The following is an 18,361-nucleotide window of genomic DNA, read 5'->3' on the forward strand; positions in this document are numbered from 1 at the left end:
CACATCCTATATTCATCCACGATTATCAGGCCCCGCGTGGTGGGTTTAAAATAGCTAACATGCACAATCGTCAGACATTTGGAGGCCTGCTGCAGGACCCTGCAACAAGTTGAAGGACTGTGAAGGTCAGTCTCCTTAGGCTTGCAGTGAAGGCGTAGGCAGTTTCTGATAGCCGCAGGGAAGATTTCTTTGGTCAGCATGTGCCATCCCCTGCCCCCATCCCAGCCCCTCACCCCTCTCCTCCCCTCCTTTGTTAAGGCCACGTGCTTCTTCTTAGCTCAGCATCCCAAGCATACATTCTATTTTGAGACTACCTAGTCTTTGACTTAGTTAAGCCACGTCATATGTAACATACTGCGTTCTCCTAGGTTTGCAAACCTCCATTGCTTTTTACTAAAACTTATTTTTGTGTGGTCAGTAAATGTCAGCGTTTCACCACTCTCCTCCTCTTATTTTTACCAGTTCCTTTCAAGCTGTAAGGAACGCTGCTGTAAGTGGTTGGAACTTTATTAGGTATTCATTCTTTTATTCATATTTATTCACAGGCAGTTTGCTTGATGCTGGGAAAGAGCAAAAGCAGGCAGGATCCCTGTGTTTATAGTTTTTATGGATTGACAGGGAGGAGAGGCTTCAATCAAATGTTTAGATAGATAAGCGTGGATTGCTGTTCTGGGAGGTGCTGCAAAGGAAGAGACACGTGAAGATCCCTGGGGCTAGAACCACAGGCAGGCAGATCAGAGAACTTTGCTGGGGAAGGGATCCTGGAACTGAGATCTGAAGGCAGAAGAGAGCTTACAAGCCATGGAGAAGGGAGTCAAGTAAAAGGGCAATTATGACACAGTATGACCCATACCTCTGTTCTAGTACCAACAAATGTGTGTGCAGGTTTGGGGGTGGACAGGATATAGTGGGGAGACTTGACATTACCCGAGAGAATTAGGGAAAACATCCCTCAAGAGTGTCCATTAAACTCAGTCAGGAAGGATGAGTAGAAATTATGTGAAGAAGAGGAAGGGGAAAGAAGACACTCATGGGAGCCCACAGAAGGGCCCAGCAACGTAGAGACCAAGTAGCTGGAGGAGGTGAGGGTACAGACAGGGTCACGCCATGAATGGTCTTTCAGGCAATGGCCGTGTAACATCTTACACGCAGAGATTCTTACTGCTGCATCTAAAACAGTTTTCCTGGGCTAGAAATTTTTTCCACAAACCTCAAGAATAAAATACTATGTAAAAGTCCAATTGATGTGTACATTTCAAAGTAAAATTATGAGGGACTTCCCTGGTGGTCCAGTGGTTAAGACTCCACACTCCCAGTGCAGGGCACCTGGGTTCAATCCCTAATCAGGGAACTAGATCCCGCGTGCTGCAACTAAGGCCCGGCGCAGCCAAATAAATAAATAAATAAAATTATGGGAGGACACACACACTCTTCACCAGTGATATCAGGTTCTCTTTAAAAGGCCCAAGTTAGTGGACTCCAAATTGAAACTGGGAATGAGTGAAATCTGAATTAGGAAACTTACTCTGTAGGAGGGTTCTTTCTTTTCACATTCGTGGCACTACCACATGTCCCCTTTCTTTTCATGTGTACTTTCCTGAAGGTGAGATGGGTACTCCTGCTTTGTGAACACCCTCAGATGGAGGGAACTTACCCCTGCTCCCTTTCCCATCTGACTTTCATCATCTTCCATCAGGGACTTCAATAAAAGGAGACTTCAAAGAAAATGAACCTAACGAATTTTAAGTCGAAGAGGCTGTATTTTTTTTCTTTTCACTTTTCTTAATCTTCCCTATACCAGGTATGATCAGTGATAGGTACTTGATGGACATAGTACCCAGAGGCCTAGAGTGAGTTTTATCTTAATAGCTTGTCTACCTTAATCTCTTCCAGGTGAAAGGATGAGGAATTTTTTTTTTTTCCTAGCAGGTTGCCTGCTATATTGGTTTGCTGTACAAACAGAAGACCCCCTTGGACTGCCAATGTGTTATCTTGTAAATTTTTTCTTTGTAGTCAAGGAAGAAAGTCAAGTTATATGGTAATTATGCTTGTTTGTTACCACAGAAGAAAAAACTTAAGAAAGAAATTATTGCATAGTTGATACAGATGGTGATGAAAAACAGAATCTTACTAAAGACACTGGATTTTCATGACAATATTTATTGTTCTAATATAGGATGAAGAGGAAGAAATCAAACAAGAAATTAACATGTTGAAGAAATATTCTCATCACCGGAATATTGCTACATACTATGGTGCTTTTATCAAAAAGAACCCACCAGGCATGGATGACCAACTTTGGGTATGTAGTGCTGCCCAAATTTGCTTTTCTTACATAGAAAACACCCAGGACTGAATATGCATTTCTGTATCCTCATTACTGAAATGCATTTCTCTATCCTCATTCCTAGGTTCAGTTGTTCTTTGAAATCCTTTACTCCATGATACCCATAAACTGTGTTTTCGACATTTTCTCCCATTTCCTTGAATAACTCTCTATCTCCTATCCCTTAACGTGGACCGTCCCTAAAGCTAGTTGTTAGGTTCTCTGGTTTTTTTCCCACTAATGACTACCTTTATTGAGTTTTTATTATACTTTAGGTACCATGCTGTTTGCTTTTAATGAATCTTATCATTTATTACAGCTCTTTGAGGTAGACATTATTATTATCTTCATTTTTTTGTATGACAAAACTAAGGTTTACAGAGAAGTAAACTCATGTCCTGTATTTTGGCTTAAACATCTTTGCTTCAGGCAGTTTCGCCACAAAACTAATTGTCCATAGACAATTTTGCTGTAAAAGATGAAATAGTGAATATAAAATAAAGGACAAAAGGAAACATGAAAAACTAATAACAATTTTTAAAAGATTTTACTGTGAAAAATGAAAGTTCAAAAAATATTTGAGTACGTTTAAAAATGTGTGTAGATCTATGGTTATAGTTGTGTTCAGGTATATTTTAGAGCAAGCTGGTATTGAATTCAGGTATATTTTAAAGACTTCTTTGATGTCCATCATTAAAGATTCAGGATCTAATATTGAATGTAAGTTCTTTACAATATAAAAAATACAGAAAATGCAATAATCAAAGTAAAAAATGCAAATAGCTAATTTAAGAAATATATGATGAGAAGGAATTCAGTAGCCTTTAGAGATGAAGAGCTTTATAAATCAGTAAGAAAATATGTGAAATGATTAATAGAAAGATTGAGTTAAGACAAGGCAGCAATTAACAAAGTAATAAATATCAATTACCAATAAAGTGTAATCTTACTGACAATCTAAATGCAAAAGAAAACAAGAATTAGATACCACTTCTTACCCAGGAGATTGGCAAAGGTTTTTTTTAATGATATACTCAGAATGGACATTCACGCCCCCTGCTTGAAAAGAATGTTGGTACAACTTTACGCAAGGACATTTGGAACACACACACACACACACACACACACACACACACACACAGATATATCTATATCTGTATCTATATCTATATTTAATCTCCCAAAGAAAATGCCTTACTTTTGACCCAGTATTTTCACACACAGGAATGTATCCTAAATGAATATTTGTGTAACTACATAAAAATATATGTAGATGCTAACTAATAGGGAATCACTGAAGTAAATCCATTAAGGGACAATATTCAGCCAGTTAAAATGATGTAGATCTATGTTTACAAATGGATGAATGTGAACAATTATAGTAAGGGTTTTTTAAAGCTTTTTTAGAGGCTATGATTAGATATAGTACATTTTCTTTTTTTTTGTCAAAAAAAGAAAGAAAAAAATATATATATATACATATATTAACATGACGGGGATGTCTAGAATAATGTACGCCAATACTGTTGAAGATATTTGTTTCTGGGTAGTAATTTCAGTAATTTAACTTTGGAAACTTTTTTTCATGTCTTTGTTTTTTTTTTTTTTTTTTTTTTTTTGCGGTACGCGGGCCTCTCACTGTTGTGGCCTCTCCCGCTGCGGAGCACAGGCTCTGGACGCGCTGGCTCATTGGCCATGGCTCACGGGCCCAGCCGCTCCGCGGCACGTGGGATCTTCCCGGACCGGGGCACGATCCCATGTTCCCTGCATCGGCAGGCGGACTCTCAACCACTGCGCCACCAGGGAAGCCCTCATGTCTTTCTTAATTGCTTCTCATTGGGCTGTCTTTGCTCCTCATATAGACAGGCTCTGAGGACAAGGAATGTGTCTTTTGCATCTCATTGTCTTCCTCAACACTAGGAAGGGGCTGGGCATGTGATGCTGACAAAATAGTTGTTTTATGAATGAAAGTGATATTATTGGTACAAAGTTGGTTGCTATGATTATGATTATTACTACTGCAATTATTGGTTCAAACCAATAATTGCTACAGATACTCGTGAGAGCTCAGTTTCCCTGTGGCCTGCATGTTCAGCAGGATACGATGAGATGGCACAAGTTTAAATATCTCTGTGTTCCCAAAGGACTTTTATACTGCCAGGAATCTAACATTTTAGCAATGACCCCTGCCTTACTCCAAGCTGCAGCAGATGACAAGGGGAGAATGATAGCTATTTTGATACTGTCTGCAGAAGCATTTTTTGGTTTGGTCAGAGCTATGGCTCCAGATTAAAAGAAAGCATTAATAACAGCTTTGGAATCACCTCTGGCTTATCACTTGAGGTAGTACAACTATTTCCAGATGAGTCACACGTAACTATTAATATCATTCCTTTTGTGAGATGGGCCAGACAGGATAGTTTTCTTATTAGGCTGAACTATTAAAATTTGGGTATATATATATTACAAATCATTGGCTGAGGAAGGAGAGGAGTGGTCAAGCAGGGCTTGACTTTTTTTCACCTTTTTCCTAATGCTGAGATTTTTTTTAAGCTGGAAAGAAAATTAGTTGTCATTTATTTTACTGGATCCCAGTGAAGCTAATTGTCTTTCTCAGAGCCTCCGAGCTCATTAATGGATGGACACATGACAAGAATGCAGATTTCTTGAAATGTGACAGTTTAGCTTGGCCTGAAGTTCTGCAAAAGGCACTGGAAGTTTTGGGGTTTTTTAATTTTTTTTTTTTTTTAATGAGCAAAATCTGCAGCGCATTTTCAGACTGGCACTGGAAGAAAGAAGCAAGCCTGTTTGCGTCTGCATGGCACAAACAGGAGGTTTTATGCTCTGGAAACAAGTCACTGCCCACCATTTTGTACCCTGGCCAGTTGCTCTTCCCATGGAGATGGCTGTGGTTGCTGGGAGCTAGGAGCCTGCATGAGTATGTGTTCATTTATTCATCCATTCATTCATTCATCCAACAAATACATATCAAGCACTTGCTAGGCGCAAGGCACTCTTACAGACACTTATGATATATCAATGAACAAAAGTGATAAAAGCCCCTACTTGCATGCAGCTTACATTCTTGCTACAGATCACAAACAATAAACATAATTAAGTCAGAAAGCTACTCAGCATGCTGGAAGAGGATAAATGCCTGGAAGAGCAGGCAAAGACTAATGAGGATTGCAGGTAGGTGCTGCAGTGGCCAGGGGAAGCCCCATTGTTGATGGAAGGGCATTCCAGGCCCGGTGTTTTCCAGGAATAACAATGAGGCCAGTGTGACTGGAAGATGTGGGAATGAGACCTGGGGCCAGATCAGGCAGGGCCTTACAGGACATTGGCAGGATGTCAGCTTTTACTCTGAGTGAGCTGGCGGCCACTGGAGGGTTTTGAAGATGAAGGGATGGAATCTGACCCATAGAATGAAGGGATCCCTCTGGTTGCTGGGTTGAGACTAGACCAGATGGGTACCAGAGGGGGAGCAGGAAGGCCAATGAGGAGACTGTTTCAGCAAGCTGATCCCCTTTCTGAAGTTCACAAAGGGGCGTCTACAAGTAGTGATGACTTCCAAACCTGCGCCATGGGGGGAGGAACTCTGCCTTCACATTCCATTTTCCCCACCTGCAATCAAATGCTGGTGGCAAAACGCAGCAATTATATGCCCCACATTCTGCTTGGTAGACAGAGAGCCTCCCTTTTGTCAGATTTGTGCCCATGCAGAGGACTCTTCTGACTGTCCCCACTAGAAGTGGTCCATTAGCTTCTGTGTCACTGGGGATAAAAATACAAAGCTATGAAATGCCTCATGGGTACAAGAGCATCATTTCTTTTTCTAGTTGTTCTTCTTCTATTTGATGGCAAACTAAGGAGGAACTTAGAAAATTAAAGGCAGAACAGAAACATAATAGTTGGCAAATTAACACCAGATCACAATATTGATGGGAACTTGGTTATAGAATATATTAGTGTGTACTTGTTCCAAGGCCTCTGACTCACTGAATTTGGGCCATTCTGTGTTAATAACAATGGCAAGTAATATTTATCACCTACTTACCATGTGCCAAGTACTGTATTTGTTTGCATTGCCATATTATTTCATTAGATCTTCACAATCCCTCTACAAATTAGATATTCTCATTATCCCCACTTTACAGATGAGGAAATTAGCCCCAGAGCAGTTAAGAAGTTTGCTTAAGGATTCACAACTAGTGAGTGATGAAGCCAGTGCTTTAGCTAACCCCAAGCTGCCTCATGCTAGAATCAAGCCCCTGAACCCTACATTCTTCTCCTTTTTGTTGTGAAAAATAATCCCAATAGTTGGGAAAATACTTTCAGAGGTTGGTGTTCCAAATAGGACTGAAGCTTTGCTCAAAATCTATTTTGAGTTCACCGTTCATCTTCATTTGTCAGTTTCCCCAGCTTTCAAAGAGGACAGCAAGACCTGCTAGCTGCTAGGAAGACAGTATTTCTTAAGTCTAAGAAATATACTTTGAAAAGCACATTAAACCTTTTGGGAGTGTTTTAGCAAATAGTTGCAAAGGTCACAGATAGTTGACTCTTTGGGCTAATGGCATTCTGTTAGGATTACATTTATATAAAAATATTATTATGGATTGTATAGAGACAGAGCCTGTAGCAACCAAGCGCACCACTCTCTAACATTTATTCCCAGTTTTCAGGTGACAGGAACTATTCCCCAGGTATTTCTTTTGCTGTGGCTGGAGGACAGAGGTTTGCACATAGGCCACCAACCAATATATGTGCTGTTTCAGGTGTCTGATTGAATTATAATCTGTGTGAATTCTATCAGTCTTGTCGTAGAGATAAACTGTTGTTTAGTGCCAGCTCTTTGTGGAAATACAACTACTTCTGATAATGGCCAAGTAATTCTCCCTTATCAACTGCTCAGGGCCTGATCCGGAAATCAAAAAAGGGAGCTCTTTCAATAAAGATTCCGATCTCTCCGAAACAAGGCGAACCCTGACACACAACATGGCCATCTCATTCTGCTGCATCTCAGCAAAGAGAGGCTCTCCACTTTGCTGTGTGCCATTCAGACACCGGGAGTGAGAAGGCCTGTCTATTAAGTGGGTTAATTTCCTAAAGTTAGAAAGCGAAATCACACATGTTTTGCTACCTTTTTTTCATACCACCTCAACAATCATGGGTCTAGACTATCTTATAAAAGGAAAAACATTTCTGATTAGCTTCCAAAATGTAGGTTGGTCAAGTGACATAGCAGATTATTATACTGAGATGACTCAATAAGCCATTCATTAGACTGTATCCTTGAAGACTTGTAGAGCTAAGCATTAAGAAATTATGTTGTGTGCATTTAGGGGAAACACGCTAGCAGCTGCCTGAGACCTGGCCTGGAGTCCAGAGACCTGGAGTCTCACCTTGAGCAGAGGCAGCATCACTGTCATTGGTTTCTTTCTTATAAAAATGATAAATTTGGACGAGGTCTGAGTTTTCAAACTGGCAACCCGGAGACTAATTGCTGCTCAGGTAAATGGGTTTAGTTTGACCCACATAAGGTGGTGGTGCTTTAATGATGCCAACGTTAGAAGAAAGTACAGCAGGGCTTCCCTGGTGGCACAGTGGTTGAGAGTCCGCCTGCCGATGCAGGGGACACGGGTTCGTGCCCCGGTCCGGGAAGATCCCACATGCCGCGGAGCGGCTGGGCCCGTGAGCCATGGCCGCTGAGCCTGAGCGTCCGGAGCCTGTGCTTCACAACGGGAGAGGCCACAGCAGTGAGAGGTCCGCGTACAGCAAAAAAAAAAAAAGTACAGCAGTTCCACACAAAAGTCTGGATTCCTTGAAAGGTTTTGAAAAATCAGATGATCTGGAACTCTTGGGCCTGAAGTCCTGAATATCAGCAGCATGTTAGAGCAGTAGCTCGGCTGCCTAGAGGGCACGCGCCCACTCCAATTGCACAAGAGGCCCGTCACTGCCTGCTGTCTTTCATGCACTGACATTGCTTGTCCACGCCCCATGTAAGATCATCTGGGAATGAGATACTGGGATGAACCAAGATGTCTTTCAATCACCAATGGGGGCTCCTTTCTAGAATTTGCAGTGATGTTGGCCACAGCCCCCGAAATCCAAGTTTCTTATAGCTTGGATTTACATTGCTGTAGCATCTTGGTTTGGCAAAAAGCCTGCCTCCTAACATTTTTGGTTGTCTTAAGATTGAAATGTAAAGTGCTTGCAGATAGCACCATTAAAAACCCAACCACCTGTAGCTGAGTCTCCTGAACAGTTCATTGAAATTTACTCTTTTCTTAGTTCTATGCATCAGAAATGAGGCTTTCATAGGACAGAGGGGGTTAATTAGTGTTTTATAATTTTATTACTAAAGAAGTCTCCTCCTTCATATATACAGCCTAGGTCACTTGTCTGGAGAAGTGATTGAATCTTACTATTTGTGAGTAGAAAATTGTAAAGGCTGAATTTGGTAAATATAGAAGCGTGCCTGAAATAGTAGGAGGAGGGATTGTAAACAGTCTCCCAGACTTGGAGCTGCCCCATTGCATGTGTAGCTGCCCCAAAGCTACACCTGATTTAATACTTTGCAACTGGGCTTGAGTTCAGCTTTAATGGAATCATTTTTATGAATTAATGGGCGATTAATTCTTGTCACAGGACAAGAATGTGAAAATGATTTCTTCTTTTATCCCAATGAATTTCATTTGAACTGTGCTTAAACTGCTTTTCACCTTAGCAAAAGGAAGACTTTATATATGCTTACAGTTACTCTGCTAATGGTCTATACAACCCTCTGGTTCCTAGTCTAGATTAATTTTGAGCCAAAGTCAATATTCCTGTTTGTGTTGCACTTCTCAAAATTCTCATCTACCAAGTTTCTTAGTCCTAAGTCCTCTAAAGCCAGTGTTGCTTTTACTTTTCATATTTTTAACTTTCCTGAAAACTTGCTCCCCTATCCCCACCCCAAATTCTTCTAAAACTAGCCTTTAAGGTTAGTTTCTATGATTGAGTCCATGACTCAAGTGGACATGTGGTGATTTATCCCTAATAGGAAATACCCTCCAGAAGATCTTGCATGCATACTGAGAAATTGGAGCACCAGGTACCAAATCCAAGATGCAGCTAACTTCTCTTTCTTTGAATGCTGTCATGCTGACTCTAAGATGGCTCTCTCCTTAGACATGGGTGACTACTGAGCATTTCTAGTTGTCCTTTGAGCAGGCTTCTTGCTAAAAATACCAGCTGGCTTAGGAGATTCAAACTGTGATTGTCATTCTCAACATATAAAGTTGTTCATATCCAGAAACTTTATTGACAAAACCTGAGACTTCACATCCTTGGGGCTCATCTTTTTATGTTTGGAAGACTTAGAATTTGTGGTTATAAGCATTCTGTTTTCAAGTCCAAGAATATAATTCAGAAGCCAAAGGAGTTTTTGTTTCCCAAAATACATGCTAGTTTAAAAATGAATGCAAGGGACTTGCCTGGTGGCGCAGTGGTTAAGAATCAGCCTACCAATGCAGGGGACACGGGTTCGATCCCTGGTCTCGGAAGATCCCACATGCCGTGGAGCAACTAAGCCTGTGTGCAACAAATACTGAGCCTGTACTTTAGAGCCCACGAGCCGCAACTACTGAGCCCAAGTGCCACAACTACTGAAACCCGTGCACCGAGAGCCCGTGCTCTGCAACAAGAGAAGCCACTGCATTGAGAAGCCCGCACACGGCAAGGAAGAGTAGCCCCTGCTCACCGCAACTAGAGAAAGCCCGCGTGCAGCAACAAAGACCTAATGCAGCCAAAAATAAATAAATAAAAATAAACAAAAAAAAAAAATTTTAAAAAATTAATAAAAATGAATGCAAAAGCCAGTATAGGTTGCTTTTCCAAATTTGAAATTCCCCACAGTTTTGCTTTACCTTTGCATCAGTTAACTGAAATGATAAATGTATACCCACCAATTTTTGTACTTCCATACACACATTTTGTATTGTGCAACTTAAACTACCTTTGGCAAATGAAGCAGCATTCTGTAACAAAGCACTGAGTTTGGGTTTTGTTAACACCTTCATAAATCATGCAGATGGGATCTTTGGCTATTCCCAGCTACACATGATAAAAATATCCTGTACCTTGCTGATGTTTCTGGACCTTCAAGGTCAATAGGCTGATCCTTTGCAGACTTGTGAATTCTTGGAAGTTTATCTTTCCTCTCCTTTTCTTAGATTGCCCCTGCAGTTGCTTGGTGCAGACTTCTTTCATCTTAGGTCGACCTTCATCCTCCCTCTCCCTCCTCTCCCTCACCCCGGCCTCCCACCCCTCCTTTTACTATAAAAGAGAAGGAATCTGTTAGTAGTCATTTTTCCTGTGGGTGACTGACTAGTGACATTTGGGGGGAATATGTTCTTGTCAAGATATTCTAGGCTAGTCCTGCAGTTTTAAAATACCTTAAAGCTTTCTTGCTTGTTATAGGAACTTAAAACCAATTAACTAGCACGTGAGTGAATACTATAGCGACCCCAGAAGTCATCCTAAGCCTCTTAGGCTGGCTCTGCGGATAAACCTTTTTAAATTCCTTCAGAGGTGACTCGCGTTGGAGAAAGCGAGTTAGAAGTGACCACATCTGCTGATTCCAAACCCATGCCCCTCCCGGTTAGGGGGTGACCTCAGGGAAGACTCACATAGTGCTTCTGGGACTCCTTCTGGGATCAGCTGAGGCCAAAGGCTCTTTTCTTTTTTTTTTATTTTAATTAATTTTTATTTGAGTATAGTTGCTTTACAATGTTGTGTTGGTTTCTCTTGTGCAGCAAAGTGAATCACGTATACATAAACATAGATCCCCTCTTTTTTTGGATTTCCTTCCCATGTAGGTCACCACAGAGCACCGAGTAGAGTTCCCTGTGCTCTACAGTAGGTTCTCATTAGTTATCTCTTTTATACATAGTAGTGTATATATGTCAATCCCAATTTCCCAATCAAAGACCCTTTTCTTAAATACCGTCCTGAAAGAGGGGGAAAGCACAGGAGGGCATAATAAGTACCCCCTTACCCCACAACCTCTAAGAGAAAACATCCTTCTCATCAGACAAAAGTATGTGATAAACAACCATGCAAATTGTGAAATATGTTAGAAGCCTTTGTTTTTAAAAATTAACCATTTTAATTTAGATAGAAATAACTACCCACATTCAACAATCCAGGCAAGCTTTTCCCTAACAGTTGGGTTGCACTACACCCTGTGCTGCTTTTTAAATATTTCCACCTTGACAAGGTTCCAGGTCCAGCCCAGGCCCAGCCCCCATCGTGCCTGAGCGCAGTTCTGTCCTTACTTTAACTTAACCTTCATCCTTTCTTCCCAAGTGACATGCATGTGTATTTTCATTTTCTGACCCAGTTATGTACGTGATATTGAATGAGAATTTCAAATATAAGATTGTCTTTAAACCTCGTACACCCTCTTCCAACCCTCCAAATAAAAAGATCCAGCGTTTTAGGATGCAGTGCTGTGTCTTCTTGCTGTGTGATACAAGCTTGAAAAAAAGACATGTGTCCTTAGTACTCTTTCATTAACAGAAGTTTTAGAAACACATGTGCACCGTGCCCTTTATAGGTGCTCTTTCAGCCATTTCCTCACCATCCAAGTGAAGTGGACCTTGGGGAGCTATTAATGCTATCTTCCAAGCTGGAAACTTTTTTTTTAATAAATGCAAACATACCAAAGAATGGATAAGTAATAGAGCTTGAGATTTCTGGCTACCAGAAGCTTTCCATTCTGTAGAACACAGTGTTCACATCACATATATAAGGCTGATGCTTTTATTTTGTTTTAATAGTGATGGTGGTGGGGTGCTGAGCCCAGCGGAGTTAGGGAACATGCCCAAGTTCATACAGTTAGTACTTGAGAAAGCATGATGCTTTCAACCCTGCCCTAGTTACTTAACGAGTATATATACCATGGATAAGGCTGCAGACCATAACTAACCTTCATTTCCAAATAAATAAAGAAAAGGGAATTCAGGAGAAGGAGAATTAATGAAACAATAAGTGCAAATCACTCAGCCCAGTGTCTGGCACATGGTAACTTCTCAGTAAATGTTAGCAAGCATTGTTGCCCCAGTGTCAACTCTTTGAGGACTTTCTTTCAGAAAGAATATTAATGATGCATTATTTCTTGCCTGTGAGATGTGAAGTTATTGACTTATCACTGCTGGGCTTGGCATGTTGAGCCCTGTTTCTGTTTATTAATGTGATGAGGTTACTTGTGGTGAGGGAGTGTCCCCGCTGTGTGGTGGCAGTAATTATCAGTGTTGCTGTGAGGCTGCAGGAACCGATTGCTAGCAAAGGCTGGTTTCTTTCTTTTTCTTTAAAAAAAAATCCCATTACATAATTTAACAATCATTTTGTTCCATAGTGAGATGAAAAGAACTTAGCAGCCTTCAGCTGAAGCTGAATGGAGAAGCAAATTATAGAAACCACTGACATTAGTGCCTGGCTAGAGCAGGATTGTTTCCTACTGAATATTTGAAAGTATTTTGTCCAATCTAATTTTGAAAGACCGGAGTCACTGGGCTTCCACTGCTTTCCTTGGGAATTATAATTATGTGGCTAATAGAGCTCAATGGTGGGACATTTTCTCCAGCTGATACAGGAGCAATGGATGCATTTGTAGGAGGTCTGGTCACTGTGTTTTTCAAGGTAGGATTTGGAGAAGGGGCACAAACATGTTTTGCGCACTTGAGAAAATGTTCTTTTCTTTCTACCCAAAGATGTTTCTTTGGTCCATCCTGCTGCTGTTAAACCACAATTTACATAACTGAGATTTTCTTTAACTTTGTATTTATAGAGAATCCCCAAAATACACAAAAGTAGACAGAACAGTATAATATGCCCAAAACTAGCCCCAACAGTCATCAAACCAGTAGTCAATCCTGCCCCATCTACACAGCCATCTACTTCCTCCCTTCTATTATTTTGAAACAAATCTCATCATCTTAAAAAAAAAAAAAATCCGGGTAAAATACACACAGCTTGAAATTTACCATTTTAATAATTTTAAGGTGTATAATTCAGTGGGATTAAGTACACAATGTTGTGCAAACATCACCTCTGTCTAGTTCTAGAACTTTTTCATCACCCCAAAAGGAAACTCTGTACCCATTAAGCTGGAACTCCCATTCTTCCCTCCACCTAGTGCCTGGAAACCACTAATCTGCTTTCTGTCTCTGTGTATTTGCCTTTTCTGGATATTTCATATAAATGGATTCATACAATATTTAGCGTTTTTCCTCTGGCTTATTTCAGTAAGCATAATGTTTTCAAGATTCATCCAGCGTTGTATCATGCATCAGTACTTCATTCCTTTTCACAGCTGATAATACTCTATTGTATGCCTATACCACATTTTATTCATCTGGTGATGGACAGTTTGGTTAATTCCACCTTTTGTCTATTGTGAACAGTGCTGCTTTGAATATTCATATGCAAGTTTTTGTCTGAACACCTGTTTTCCATTTTGGGGGGTATATACCTAGAAGTGGAATTGCTAGGTCATGTGGTATTTCTATGTTTTAACTTATTGAGGAACCATCAAACAGTTTGTCTCAGTTTACATTCCCTCCAGCAATGTAGGAGGGTTCCAGTTTCTCCACATTTTGCCAGCATATTATTTTCTGCTTTTTTTTTTTTTTTTTAATTATAGTCATCCTAGAAGGTGTGGAGTGATATCTCATTCTGCTTTTGACTCACGTTTTCCTAACGACTATTGATGGGGAACATTGTTAGCTATTTGTATATATTCTTCGGAGAAATGTCTATTCAAGTGTTTTGCCTGTTTTTAAATTGTGTTGTTTATACTTTTGTTGTCGAGTTGTAAGAGTTCTTTATACAATCTGGATACTAGACCCTTATTAGATATGTGATTTGCATATACTTTTCTATGGGTTTTCATTTCACTCTCTTGATAGTATCCTTCAGTGCACAAAATTTTTAATGTTGATGAAATCCAATTTATCTCTTTCTTTTGTTGTTTGTGCTTTTGCTGTCTTAGTTAAGAAACCATCGCCAAGTCCAAGGTCATGGAAATTTACCCCATGTTCTCTCCTAAGAGTTTTACAGTTGTAGCTCTTATAGTTAGGTCTTTGATCCATTTTGAGATATTTTTTGTATGTGGCATGAGGTAAGGGTTCAACATCATTCTTTCACATGTGGCTATCCAGTTGACCCTGTACTATTTGTAGAAGAAACTATCATCATATCATTTTATCCATAGTACTCCAGTATGTTTCTCTAAAATATAGGACCATTTTTTCAGATATCCACAGTACTATTATCACACTTAAAAAATGTCAACCACATTTCCTTAGTGTCAGCAAATATCTAGACTGTAGGCTGTCTCAAAAATTTTAGCAGCATTAAAAAAAAAAATCAGTATCCAGATAAGTTGCATCCATTGCAGTTTGTTGGTATATCTTTTTAAATGTTTTAAAATCTACAGATTTCCCCTCCATCTCTCTTTATCCTTCTTGATATATATTTGTTGAAGCAAATGGGCCATTTACCCTGTGGAGTTTTTTATTCTAGGTTTTGTTGATTATATCCCCATGATGTAACATGTTCCTCAGTCCTCTGAATTTCCTGTAAATTGGTAACTGGAAGTAGAGGCTTGATCAGATTTAGTTTTGGGTTTTTGTTTTGTTTAGTTTTTTTGTTTTTGGCAAGACTACTCCTGAGGTGATGTTGTGTTATTCTAATCAAGAAGCAAATCATAACTGGTTCTTTTTTTTTTTTTTTTTATGTTAGCAGTCACTGATCATCAGTGCCTAAATCCACTAGTTTATTAGAGGTTGTGAAATAATGATATTCTAATTCTATTATGTCTTCTTCACTTATTAGATGGAATGTTTGTTTTTCGTGAAGAGAAGTTTTACCTCTTATTACTTAATCACTGTGGTAAAACTTGTATAAGAAAGGCAGTGTAAATTCTTCATTCTTTCCCTTTATCTACCAGTCTCAATATAAGAAGTTGGTTCTTCATTTTCTTCAAACAGTGCCAATTATATTCTTTTTTTTTTTTTTTTTTTTTTTTTTGCGGTACGCGGGCCTCTCACTGTTGTGGCCTCTCCTCTCCCATTGCGGAGCACAGGCTCCAGACGTGCAGGCTCAGCGGCCATGGCTCATGGGCCCAGCCGCTCCGCGGCATGTGGGATCCTCCCGGACCGGGGCACGAACCCGTGTCCCCTGCATCGGCAGGCAGACTCTCAACCACTGCACCACCAGGGAAACCCCCCAATTATATTGTTTTTAAGGGGTGTCTTTATTAATGCATTTAGTTCAGCATATTTAATGTGTTTCAAGATATTGCAGTTCTTATTCTTACCAATGCTCAAATTATCCCATCTTTGGCCAGTGAGACCTCTTAAAGTTGATTCCTCAGTCCTTTCTAACATGATATTGTGGTCCTTGATAGCTTCCTGGCTCTCATATATGGTAATTTTACAACTCTTACTGGGTTGGAACGAGGTCTATTGTGGCATTTTCAAATTTCCTTACAAAAGCTCCTGATCAGTCTCCACCGGTACTCTGGAGAAGATTGGAGGGTTTCATTACCCTTTGTAAGATCATAAGAAGATAAATCAGAACAGACATTAGAAACTCATTCAGGAAACTCATTTCATGAGTTTTTATTGTTTCAACCAGACATGCAGAAAAAAAAGGGAACATTATTTCTGCCCAGAGATCTTACAGCCTGGTGGGGTATCTTTTAGGACCTGGTGACATGGTGCTGAGGTTAGGAATGTACGTTTGGACAAAGCCAAAACCATCAATGTGATTTCATTATGGCCCCGTATTAGTTCTGTTTCTAGTGTCAAATCAGGGATTGATTGCTAGTCATCTAAATTATTGTCACAAAAAGAGGACTTTTGTGGCAGACTTTTTGAAGAAGAGGGAGAATGTATGGAGATGGATGTGTTTCTCTAAACCTAGAAAATGAATGTAAAAGCAAATGGATAGCTTTTCCTCTTCTAGTCTCTACTCCTCCATTAACTAAGGGAGCTGTTCATTTTCTGCCTATTTTATAAAGTTGCTGAGTACTGTAATGAGTTTATATTTATAGAGAACTTGGAGCTTTGGGGATGAAAAGTGCTAAATTAGGGCTTATTGTTTATTGAATTTATTTGATATGTCCAGCCTCCTGGGAACATTTGCTGAAGTTAATTAAAAACAGATAGTCCTCACTCTGACAGCTTAAAGTGCTACTTACAAGCCAGTAACATAAACAGTGTGCACTTGAATTGTTCTGACTTGGGATCGCCTAGACAACCACAGCTCTTTCAGACAGGGGAATGATGCTACTTTTATAGGAAAGTTGAGTTTGACCATTGGATAAAAACACAGGGCTATTCTCAACTACATCTGTGCCACCTAACTGCCCTCATTTAAAACAAATACTTAGAATATGAAGATTTTCCTAGTTTTCCAGCTATAATTTTCAGGTTGGAAAATTAAAAATAATCTTTCCTTTCTTTCATTTTGGGAAAAAATTAAGATAAAAATTTATGTTTTATATATCGTTTTATGGTCACTTTTTCTTTGCAGGAATGGCATTCCAGAGCAGCCAGGTGGGACACCTTATGCTTTCTTAACTCATTGGAAGCCGTGAAGTGTAATGATAATGATGGCATGTCTGCTTCCTTTGCCAGTTGGTGATGGAGTTTTGTGGTGCTGGCTCTGTCACTGACCTGATCAAGAACACGAAAGGTAACACGTTGAAGGAAGAGTGGATCGCGTACATCTGCAGGGAGATCTTACGAGTAAGTGACAACACGGGATACCTTGGGAGGTGTTGAACTTTGCACTGACCTTCCACTAATTTGTAAACGTGTGCACTCTCATTTGGAGGGTTAATTGGGTGATTTCTCTTCACCTGGGATTCATTTCCTATGGGGTTTCCAATTGGAAATCTGATTTTGGATCACAGAGATAGTGTCCCACTTAGGAAATGGATTGTTTAGGGATATTTTGATCACTCATTTGAGTTTTCCATTTGTGAAAGTTTATAACTAATTTAAGACTTGTGTGACTTTAGCCATTTTAGTACATATAACCTAGTTTAATTGATTTTACCTTAAAAAAATTCTCTGAGACAATATCTAAAAGCAGTCAAGACAGTGGACAAGAATGTGCCCATTTGCCCGGTTTTGCCCGCAAATCGCACAATCAGACAACCTAGACAATAGTGTCATGTATTTGCTGAGTTCACTTCAGGGAGAAGGAGGTAATTGGTCATATTTTAGTTTGTTCAGATTAGTTTAATTATCTCTTGCTACTAATAAGGAGGCTATTATATGTCCACTGAGCATTCTTACTAGATCTGCTTGGAAGCTATTTATTTACTTATCTATTTACTCTGCCTTCTTAGTATAAGGGAACAAAAGGTAAAACGGTTTGCATGATGTGTCCAAGATATGCCTTTGAGAGACAGATTATGTGCTGGGGAAGAAAGGAAAGGAGGGAGGGAGGAAGGCATTAAAAAACTATGTGTATCCCTTTAATTCAACCCACATTAGGAAAAAAAAAACAAATAGAAAATGAAATTTTAAAATGATAACACTTGTATTAGCATAAAAATTCAAATACTTAAAAATAAATGTACAGAAACATGTGAGTGATTTCTACACTGGAAACTACAAAATATTACAGACAAATTAAAGAAGACATTAATAAATAGAGGTGTATATACTATTTCATGAATTAGAACGCTCAATATTATAATGATGTTATTTCTCCCTAATCTGATCCTTGGTATCATTAAACTGCCTATCAAAATCCTTCTAGGTACATTTGTCGATCTTGACAAGCTGATTTTTAAAACATTGTATGGAAATACAAAAGGCCAAGAATAGCCAAGGCAATTTTGAGGAACAAAGCTGAAGTATTTATGCTGCCAGTTACCAGGACTTATTATAAAGCTGCTAAGTAATTTAAACAGAGTGGTATTGTCACAAGAATAGACAATGGCCAATGAAACAGAATGGAGAGTCCATGAAC

At 39.6% G+C, this 18,361-nt stretch overlaps 1 protein-coding gene across 3 annotated transcripts in view; it reads left to right on the top strand.

The window, feature by feature from the left end:
- Positions 1 to 18,361, top strand: part of TNIK (TRAF2 and NCK interacting kinase) — a 412,061-nt gene that overhangs the window by 259,327 nt on the left and 134,373 nt on the right. For all 3 annotated transcript variants that reach the window (XM_029213869.1, XM_029213867.1, XM_029213868.1), the window contains exons 4-5: positions 2,177 to 2,302; positions 17,014 to 17,124. In XM_029213869.1, the coding sequence (XP_029069702.1) occupies positions 2,177 to 2,302; positions 17,014 to 17,124 (237 nt within the window). The remainder of the gene's footprint in view (positions 1 to 2,176; positions 2,303 to 17,013; positions 17,125 to 18,361) is intronic.

This window comes from Monodon monoceros, unplaced genomic scaffold (genome assembly GCF_005190385.1).
Source record: "Monodon monoceros isolate NGI ecotype Baffin Bay Population unplaced genomic scaffold, NGI_Narwhal_1 Super_Scaffold_11, whole genome shotgun sequence".
Lineage (NCBI taxonomy): Eukaryota > Metazoa > Chordata > Mammalia > Artiodactyla > Monodontidae > Monodon > Monodon monoceros.